A 10,565-nucleotide genomic window follows, 5' to 3' on the forward strand; every position below is an offset into this window, starting at 1 on the left:
GGTTTTACTTCGAGAAAGAGGTCACAGCCATGCCTGCCTGAGGGTCCAGGCAGCCCCCAGGCAAGGGCCAAAGCCAGGCCCATGGAGGGGGCTGGAGGCTGCCCAGTGTCCCCTGGAGGCTGGCCTGAGAGGGCACAGGGCCCTGGGGGCAGCGGAGAGGACCTGCAGGACACAGCCTGCAGGGAGACAGGATCAGGAAGGAAGGCAGCCGCAGCCGGGACTCGGGGTTCCGGGCCCGTCCCTACAGTGCTGGCCGGTGGTGGCCGTGGCCGATACCCAGCCCCTGTAAAGAGAAGCGTGCGGTAATCTGGACCGTGTGTCTGCGGTCTGCATCGTCCCCATTTCTTCTGGGATGGTGAGAGCAGCTTTTCCAGAAGGCCCCTCACCAGCAGGGAGAGTGGGAGCCAACTGGGGGCAGCGCCGGCCCCCGCCGTCGGGCTCCAAGGCAAAAAAGCACCTGAGCAGGAGCAAGGCCCGTCCAGCTGCGTGACCTGGACATGGCGAAGTGGTCAGTCCCGCCGGGTCCCCACCACGGCCCGCGCGTTCCCTGGCTGCGCCCGGCTAGGCGGGCAGGTCTCCCCGCAGGGCGCCCGGAGCCAAGCGGCCGCCAAGGGCTCGTTGGAGAAACTGCTTCCGACGGAGCACGGCCTGCTTCGCTTGGACCTGGGCGCAAAGACCGATGGCAGGAGCGAAACATGTCCCTCCCCCAGCGGTGCCTCAGCCGGTCAGAGCCAGGGAGGAAGGGGTCATGGCCGGGGTCGGGGCAGTGACGCCACAGCGCCCTCAGGAGAGCTGTCGTCACGTCGACCAAACGCCAAAGCGAGCAGCACGTGGATCAAAAAAGGTTTATTTTGAATATTTAATTTAAAAAAATCATACCTATGAGATGTGCTACAGAAATTCAGATACAGTAACTGCGTATAAACCCGACCGGACTGTGGCGAAGCACAGGACGCACCGCTGCCCCGCGGGAGCGGGGACGCCCGCCAGCCACCGGGCCCCGGACGCCGCCCGAGCGCGCGCTGGCGCCTGCCGGGCTCTCAGGCAGGGTGGGCGGAGCTGCCAGGAGCGTCTTGGGTCGCCTGCTCCGTGCTTTCAGCCACGTCCATCACATTTCACTGTCACTTAACGGGACACTTTGGCAGAGAGAGCACGACCCCCTCCGTGAGAAGGCGTTCCGGGCAGTTTGCAGGAAGACACCTGCGCTCCGGCAGCAAAGTGGCCTGTTCGCCACACGACAGACACGTGCCCGAGTGACAGGACGTGAGCCGAGTGCAGGCCTTCAAACTCCAGGGCCGGAGAAAGAGGGGAGGGCAGTCTCTAGGGGACTGGGTGACACTGCATTGCGGGGGCAGAGGAAGGAGCTCAGCAGCCTTCTGGCGGCTGGGGCGTCAGGGGAGGCAAAGGACCGAGGGCCAAACTCAAGTATGTGGGATGTCGCAGGACAGAAGGCTCCTCTCCTGGCATTAAAGCCCCGTGCCTGCTACAGTCTCCCTCAGCACCCTTTCCATCGGCCTCCCCGACTGCCCCCAGCACCGGGGCCCACGGCCCTGCCTTCCGGGACCGTGACACCCACACGGCCATCGTCGCAGCGGCAGGCGATGAAGTGAAAGGTCTCACGTTTGTTGTGGGGCCTGGCCTGCTGATCAGCAAGGACAGCATGCCCTCAGGGGAACTAAAGGCCCCTGAAGTGGCTCCACGCGACAGCGACAGTCAATTTGGCAAGAAAAGAGAATACCTTAAATGCGTAAAAACAATTCCCAAAGTCCTCCTAAAGAACACGATTACAATATATTAGCAAATTCTGTGGCATAAACGTTTTCAAAAGCATCGCCAACAGTATTAAATATAAAAGCAGTATGTATGCGCCCTGCCCGCCCTGAACAAAGCCCACAGGAGGCAGGCGCGGCCCGGGGGCGGGGCCGGGGCACCAGGGGGCGGGGCCTGGGCGGGGCCGGGGCGGGGTCTACTGCCGCAGCTCCACGTAGTTGGCCGGGAAGAGCCCGTACCTGCCCCTGCACAGCCCACGCCACCAGCCGTCGTCAATCATCTCGATGTTGGTGACCACGTCGTCAGGGTCGAAGGAGATTTCGTCGTCGCCCGCTGGGAGAGAGCAGACAGCAACCGTGAAGCCCAGCGGCCCGCCCGGGCAGAAGGAGGCCCCCCGGTGGCCACCCAGAGCGGGTCTGTGGTGGGGCCTGTCACCGCAGCTCGCCCGAGACCAGCAGGCGCAACCAAGGTGTCGCAGAGCCCCTGGAACGCGGAGCCCACCCATGCCCGGGCCCGACATGGGGCACGGCACAGCCACTGGCCACCTTCCAACTTTCCCTCCCAGCGGGGAGGACCTGTCCTTGGTGGGGACGGCGGGCAGGTCCCCACCAACCCCCAAGGACACAGGCGGGGAGGGCGGCCAGAGCAGCCGGGGCAGGAGGCACGCGTGCCCGCTCCTGACAGCCAGGCTTTCCACAGCGCACGGGCCGAGGGAGGGGCCCGAGGCGGTGGGCTGGCCAGGGCCAACCGGGAAGCTCTAAAAATGACGTGGGCACGAAATCTCACAGAATCTGCGCAACTGTGCATGTGCGCTCGCACACAAGCGGGGGTTGGGGGGAGACCCAGCCCCCGACAGGGCGGGCAGCAGGGGAGCCGCAAGTCTGAGGGTGAACAGGGTCGTGGGGACCCACCACACTCATGAGCTGCTAAGGGAGAAACGGTGACTCTGCTGGAGTCTGGCTGACACAAGGGGCCAGGTGACAGTGCTGAACGCCACGGCGTGTGGCAGGAGAGGAAGGGACAGGGGTCATGTGCCTGACGTGCCGCAGGGGGCACAGTACAAGGCATGGCTGTGGCCTCCCGACCACGAGCGGCAGGTCACCCCAGACTGAAAGGACCCCAGGACCCAGGGGTGGGTGGAGGCTGCGAGCTGCTCCGGACCAGAGGGGACCAGACAGAAATGACAAGAAAACACAGGAAACCAGGCAAAACAGGAATGAGGTGTTCCCGGGACAGCGGGAAAACACGACCAGGCTGCGGACGTGGCGGTTCACTGGTGACCTGGAAGGGAGTGTGCTTTTATGGTGGACAGTGTCCTTGGTCAGGGGGATCACAAGAGGGTCCTCAGGGGGCATGGGCACCCCTGCAGCTGGGGCCACAGACGGTGACGGGTGAGGGGGTGGAGGGTGATGGGTGTGTGTGCGTGTGCATGTGTTTGTGTGGCTGTTTGTGTCTGTGTGTGCGCGTGTGTGTGTGTGCATTTATCTGTCTGTGTGTTTGTATGTGTTTGTGCGTGCGTGTCTGTGTATGTGTATGCGCGTGTGTGTCTGTGTCGAGACAGAGATGAAACGTCCATAAGTCTAAAACGACTTTTTTGAACCGCCACGCTGAGTCGGACCCTAGGAGGCGAGCTGGGGAAGGGCGCAGAGCGGGAGCCCCCAGCCCTCCCCTCCCGTGGGCCGCGCGTCCTGGCTCCTCACCGGCCTGGTAGTCGTACAGGGCGATGGCCGTGATGCCCAGGTCATTCTCATACTCGTCGTAGGTGTTCTCCTCTGAAAACAGACCGAGACAAGGCCCACGAGGGCACAGCCACGTTCATGCGTGGCTGACGACCCCTCAAGGCTGGGGTGCAGGGAAGACCCCTGGCCGGGAGCCCTGGGCATCGGGCAGGTGACTGTGGGATGCAAGGCACCTTCAGCAACAGCAGCAAATCCACCGCCTCCAACTCTGACACCGCCCAGCAACTACGGTTATCCTGACCGGTACGGTGACCGCTCAGAGTAACATCTTTAAAGCTTAAATACTTAGCACTTTTAGGGTTGTCTCGTGGTAAGTAAATGGCGAGTGGAGACAGCTGACCGCACGCCTCACGCCAAGGCCGGGAGAAGGCGTGAGCTCTGCAGACGCCAGCATCCCCGCCACCCCGAGAGAGGCGCCCGCGCTCGGCCTGCCGGGTGTGTGGAAGGGACCCGCATCTCCGTCGGCGAGAGGCCGGGAGCGCCCGCCCCACCAACCAGCTCTCGGACCTCGGGGTCCAAAACCATTTTTGCAGACCCACGCGCCTGGTCTCCTGGAGCTGGGCTCCCCACACTGGAGACGCCCCGAGGCTCCGCTTCAGAGAACAGCACGAGCCGCTCCCTTCCCAGCCCCTGCCCAGCGACCCCAGAACAAGCAGGGAGCCTCCTGGAACCCTACAGGAGGCCGTGCCAAGGCCCCTGGTGTCCAGAACCTGTCCTGGCAGGAGACGAAGATCTTGCGGGCACGAGGGGGACAGGCCAGTCAACAGGAACAGGAGGCAATTTTCGGAGGAACAGAGACAGTGAAATTTATGGGCGCGCAGTCCAGGAGCGACGCAGGAGATCCGCTTACCTCCCTGGTAGTGGCCCGGGGCCTCCGTGGTTTCGTAGACGGCCTCAGGGGCGTAGGCCAGGCCCTGCTGACCGCCAGCCTCGCGGTAGTCAGCGGCCTCCCTGCTGTACACAGGCTCGGGCTGGCTTGTGGGGGCTCTGCAGCTCGGCTCGGCTTTGAACGAGGCCGCGTCCTGGGAAGAGGCAGCGAGACGTTTCACACGGCCCGCACCGGGTCACTGACACGAACCACCTTCCAGGCCCAGCTGGGGCTGAGGAAACAGCCCTGGGACAAGAGCACCACCTGCTGACGTGTGGGGCGCGCGGCGCGCTCACGGCTGGACTGCAAGACCACAGGCCCCGTCTCCTCCGGACAAGTCTCCCCGGATGCCGAGGGAGCGGACTGGAGGACTCGGGGCTGGGTCACGGTGTGGGGTATGTGCCGGGCTCCCCACACCACCCTGTCCTACCTTCTGGCACAGCACCTCCGCCCGCTCTGCACCCCGTGGTCTGCCGGGCTGCCAATCTGGGACCCCCACCCGGGGACAGCACGTCATCCCGGACTTCGCAGTGACTTTGCAGTGACTGGCCCAACTGTGAGACATGACAAGGGAATAGCTCGGGCCCCCTTTCCATTGGATTATGCGCTACGAGGCCAGGTGTCTGGAGGGACACAGCAGCTCAAGGGCAGGCCCTGGTGGGGAGGTGACCGGGGGCCGCCCCAGGCCCAGGCCCACTGCCCCGCCCCAGTCTCTGCGGATCCTCGGCCTCTTTACACCTCAGGTGGGCGGAGTCAGTGTCTGTCCCTTGTGACTCAGTGATCTGTGAGTGATGGCTTCCAGGTGAAAGAAGACAGGTATGTGACCCAGGATAGTGACTCCGGGGACAGAGAGGGGACGAGATCTGGGTCCTGAGTGGGCGTGGGCGTGGACGGTGCTGGCAGATGCGCAGCCCGTGCGGGAGACCCCAGACGCTGAGGCGGAGTGAGGGGGGCGGGGCGGGCAGCTCCCATCAGGAGCAGGTGGGGATCTGAGTGGGCAGGTCTTGGGGCGCAGACGGCTGGTCACAACGCAGTGATGATGGGAGTGAGGAGAAAGGCCAAGGGCAGCCTCAAGACAACGCAGTGTCCCACAGGGGCTGAGGGACGGAAGAGAGCTGAGCGGGGCCAGTGCAGTACGGTGTCACGGAGAGTGAGTGACAGCTGGAGCCAAGGGGCGGGTTCTAGGAGGGTGTGCAGTCTGGTCACAGCAAGACAATCAGCGAGATGCAGCCCAGAAAGCGTCTGACGTGCGGCGTCAGGAGGCCGCAGTGGGGGACAGCAGGCTGGGTGACGAAGGGGCACCTCGAGCAGGAAGCCCAGCCAGGGGCCGTGGAGGCCAAGACGCTTGACGTGCGCTGTGTCCCCCAGCACTGAGGGCGCCTCCCCGGGCCGCCCTCTCGACAGGCGCCAAACAGAGCGGCAGGGGGAGCCCCCTCTGTCCACAGGGGGCACCGAGCTGGCGAGGGTGTCCCTGGAGAGTCGGAGACTCGTGCACACTGAACGGCGACACCCACCTCGTAGACGGGGCTGGAAGGCGGCCTGTCCTGGGCCGGCTGCGGGGTGGGGGACGCCAGCGGGGTGTGCTTCTGGGCTCTGGCTTGCTCCTGTAACTGAGAACGAGCCGCCATCGGAACGCAGCCAGGCCACCTGGGTTCCCAACCGCGCGCTGGAGGGTGGCAGCCAGGCCTGAAGCACCCTCAGGCGGACGGGAGAGAAAGCGCCAGCACCGAGGTCAAGCACCAGGGGAGCAAATTCGCCGTGCGGTGAAGGTCGCAGTCCGTCAAGCGTCCTCCACACACAGCCCTCGGCGGCCCAGTCCCCCGGCCGCCCCCACACGCGCCACAGGCCCACGCAGCTGCAGGGTCAGGAAGACGACAGCACCACCCCCGAGGGTGGCCCCGTCTCAGCCAGACTCAGTGACAGAGGCGATGAGATCTAGGGTCTGAGCTGCTGCTGTAATAGAGATTTTTGGGGACCCTAAAATGGGGTGCACGTATTTTGCACCTAGGCGAGCATGGACCTTTGGGGGCCAGAGGGCGGACTGTGATGGAGAGAGTAACATCGTCAAAGAAGTAGCTGTCCCGATCCCGTATCTTGTGACTGTGACCTCCACGGTAAAGGGACTGCAAACATGAGGAAGTTCAGATTAGATGAGCCGACTAAAGCAGGGGCTGGAAGGGGCCACGAGCAGACTGGGGGCCCCTCTGAGGCTGGAAAGGGCCCGGGAACAGGTTCTCCCCTGGAGGCCCTAGCGGGCACCTGTCACCTGTCAGAACCGTAGGATAACGAAGCCATGCTGTTCTAAGCCACTAAACTGTGGTCATTTGATGCAGCAGTCATAGGAACCGGGGTGATGGCCTGGAAGGGTGGGCAAAGCGAGCAAAGTGACAGCTGAGCAAAGCGAGGTTCCCCAGTGGTAAGTGAACAGCTGAGCAAAGCGAGGTTCCCCAGTGGTAAGTGGACAGGCACCGGGCTGCAGAGCCGGGACGCACCCTCCCCCGGGCAGGCTGCCTCTCTAACGGGGACCATGGGAACCTGGCAAAGAAAACCGTCCAGCTCCTGAGCCCTAAGCACGGCTGTGCACCCGTGTGGCTCTGCCTGTCCTGCACCACCCTGACAGTCCCAAGTTCACCCGCGCCCGGAACCGGCGTGGGCTGGACACCGTGGGGAGGGATGTTCTCTTAAAGGGGCTGCGCCTGGACTGGGCACCCAGGAAGCCTGCTGCTCTGTGACAGCCCCTCTCACATCCGGCTGGGTACAGAGGGACTCCTCAGTGGCAGGCCACCAGGAGGGGACAGCCAAGCTTCTGGGGGCCCGTGCCGGGCTCCCACTTCTGGACGCGTGCTCTATTGTGAGCGGTGCTGTGCCGGCCGAGGATCACTCAGTGCAGAGAGGCCGAGGCAAGGGGTGGCAGGGGCTGGACACAGACGGACGACACAGAGGAAGGGACAGCACGGGAACCGCAAAAGGAAGTTAGGTCGGGGTGCCCGAGCCTTTTCCTTCTCACGCAGCCCGATCGTTGGGCAATGTTTGGATGCTGACAGGGCTCGGGGGCCGGGGTTAAAAGCCGGAGGCGTACAAGGGGGAAGGCATTAACTATTCCGAAAGACCAAAGAGCAGGAAAAGACGCCTCACCGAGGGCTTGTGTGCGTGCTGAACAGAAAACTAACAGGCATCTCAGCAAAAACCGTAAAGGAGAGAGACCTTCAAATGTTTCTAGCAATCTGAAACATGGTAATTATATAAATTCATTATTCCTACGTCAGAGCACGTGACAAAACATATAGTCCTGAGCCGCACAACAACCGTTCGGCCAATGCTGGATCAGATGTATGCCAGAGGTGCACATACCTACCACTCAGGTGTGCCACGCAGCCCAGCTGTGCGCTCCATCCAGGTGCATGGACCTGCCCTCTGAGATGTCTGCACAAGACCAAAGCCGCCCACCGACATATTTCTCAGAATGCATCCTGTCACTAAGCAGCGCATGACTGTGTACTGGGGCTCAGGAAATTCGCTTCTGCCCGTGGCATATCATTTGCTCAGCCACCCTGTCCCCTCGATGGGGCTCTCAGGGCCCCCGCCCTGATTTTGGCAAGGAAACGTGCACTGAGTTGAGTAAAGCTCTGCAGCTTACGAACAGCATAAGCGATGCTTCAGACTCTGCTCCGTTTCACAGAGGACAGAGGATGTGCCGATGTGCCCAGGTGCCCAGGTGCCCAGGTGCCCAGTCAGCAATTGAGAGAAACAGACCGTCCATCACATACACAGCCCACCCGGAGCGTTAGGAGGGCGAGTCCCCGCCCACGCCCCACAGTCCGTCCCTCGCTTCTCCAGTGGGAAAACAGTAGCGTCCCATAGAAGAGCAGCAGGCCCGGGCGACAGCAGAGGCTGCAGAGGAAAGCTGATCACTCCACGGGCCCCCCGCCCCGTACCCCACCTCCCCCCGGGAAGAGCACGGCTGCGGGGTGGCGGGAGCGCGGACCGCTGGGGAAACATCTGGAGCTCGGCGCGGGGAGGAGGGCAACAGAGAATCTGACAGGTCGGTGATGGCGGCACAGAGGCTCACGGTCACCAGCACTGAACAGCAAGGTCAACTGCCTTGCATCTGGCGGTCAGGAGACCATACGTGTGGCTAAAGTTAGTCCTAAGAGCACGCCCTTGACCCTGAGTCCTACGTGTTTTCTACCAAGAACCTTCCAGACCTGGGGAGCAGGGAGCCGACCCCGACGCCCGGGGCGCGCATCCGCGGGGGGCGGCGGGCGGCCCGCGCTCACCTCCAGCTGTCTCCGGGCCTCCTCCTGCTCCCGCCTCTCCCTCGCCATCCTCTGCGCCCTCTCCGCCTCCGCCCTCCGCCGATCTTCCTGTTCCTTCTCCTTCGCGAGGTTCTCGAAGTTCGCTCTGATGTTGCTGGTTTTGCTGTTGACTGGGGGTAGGAGAGGTTCACGTCCGACATCAGACACCACCACCTGCCCGGACCGCAGCCCCACACCGGGTGACCAGGGAGCCCGCCCGGCTGGGCCCACCCCCACGAGCCAGCTCGTGCCCTTCTGTCTGCTGCCGCCAGCAGGACCGACGAATGTCACAAGCCTCATATCTGGTGTTTTCTACATTCCAAACATCACTATTCTTCCCATACACTCAGAGCAAAAAAAAAAAAAACAATTTTCTGTAGGGATTCTTTTGATAGAACGGCAGAAAGCACTGATTTCTAGGAAATTTCAGCCCCTGCAAGTGCATCTCTTCACGTTCAGTGTGCTGAATGTGAGGCCGGCATCGTCTCGAGGAAGAACCTGCCTGACCGGCCGAGCTGCACGCCGAACGCCCTGACTTATGCACGTCTGGGTCAGTGGCAAGCGTCCTCTCCCGGACGGACAGAAGAACCGCAGCGTCAGTGGGGCGACGTGGCTTTCAGGTCCAAAGAGAACGTGGGAAAACTCGGGTCAAGCACTACGAGCATAATTTCCCGATTTTACTTAAAGACTCTGTGATGAGACCGACGACAATATTAACGCACGCCGTTATCTGGGTAACGTATAAAGAAATGAAGTTCCACATCCGGGGCATCGGCGTAACTCAGGGATCCAGGATGTCCCGGATGCCCAGTGCGTGTGCGAACCGTGCTCTGCAGGGAGCCTGACCAGAAAACCACTAGGGCGCCAGCTGCGGGCATCGACGCCGAAGGCCGTGAGAACACTCCTCTCTGCGCCAACTGCGGATCTGGGCGAGGCCAGATTTTCTTCCTAAACAACCTGATTTGTCACAAGAGACTGACTGCAGAAGCAGCTCCGACAATGCAACTGTCTCGCATTGAGATTTACAGAAATGCAAAATGATGCCGCCCTCCTGCATTTTTTTGTTTTAAAAATATTGTTTTCTTAAAACGTATGCTTAACACGTGATGGTTTTATCATTTTCAAATGAATTAGTATCGCTTTAAAGCCTGTTTAAATTCTAACCTAGTAAAGATCAGACATAACATAAACCACCCCAACGGGAGTTCCTGGGGGTCCTTGATGACTCTCAGGCATGAGGTGTCCTGAGACCAGGGAGTCAGAATCGCTGCCCCCCACCCCTGTCCACACCTCCAGCAAACAAAAGGTGACTCTGCTTCGTAGTTTCAATTTGCCACTTTCTATCCCATATATGTTTTCCCCAACGAAACTGTGCTCTTTGGGGCGGGGCCCCCGGAATGGAACGATGTTCTCTGCAGACCCCTGGACTGCAGGCTGCCTGTACACGCAGCGGCCACCCGCAAGGAGGGACTGTGAGCTGCCCCGCCAGCCGTCACTGGGAAAAGGCGCACGTGCGCTGGCTCCGGCGCAGGCGTCAGAACACGTTCCTCAGACCTTGGCCTTGCCATTGGGCTCACCTGGGCCAACAGGGCCGCAGGACACAGGACACTCCTAGGATCTGGTGCCGGTGGACATGCCCTTAACCCAGCTCTGCACTGGGGAGCACCCCCAAAACAGACCCCCAAAAGGCGCCCTGAACTCCTGTGGAACCGTCCTTCGAAAGAGTGGCTAACTCTTTCCCGAGAACACACTCTGCCCACTACCCCTCTGCTCCAGCGTTTTCCTGGGGGCTCCGCAGTGCATGGGGACCCCCCCCACCCCCCAGCGACTCCGCGCCTCTGTGTCTGCTGGGACGTACCTGCTTCGACCGGGATCGTCTTCTGATACGTGGAG

The 10,565-nt window shown here is 61.9% G+C and overlaps 1 protein-coding gene across 1 annotated transcript in view; it reads right to left on the reverse strand.

Annotated features, from left to right (window-relative positions):
* Nucleotides 1-831: 831 nt before the first annotated feature.
* Nucleotides 832-10,565, reverse strand: part of CTTN (cortactin) — a gene marked incomplete at its 5' end in the record, with an annotated part of 20,693 nt that continues 10,959 nt past the window's right edge. Inside the window, 6 exons of the mRNA XM_039840394.1 lie at nt 832-1,923; nt 1,962-2,103; nt 3,471-3,542; nt 4,360-4,531; nt 5,892-5,981; nt 8,655-8,803. Coding sequence (XP_039696328.1) covers nt 1,967-2,103; nt 3,471-3,542; nt 4,360-4,531; nt 5,892-5,981; nt 8,655-8,803 — 620 coding nt within the window. The remainder of the gene's footprint in view (nt 1,924-1,961; nt 2,104-3,470; nt 3,543-4,359; nt 4,532-5,891; nt 5,982-8,654; nt 8,804-10,565) is intronic.

The sequence above is a fragment of the Pteropus medius genome, unplaced genomic scaffold, assembly GCF_902729225.1.
Source record: "Pteropus medius unplaced genomic scaffold, Ma_sr-lr_union100, whole genome shotgun sequence".
NCBI lineage: Eukaryota > Metazoa > Chordata > Mammalia > Chiroptera > Pteropodidae > Pteropus > Pteropus medius.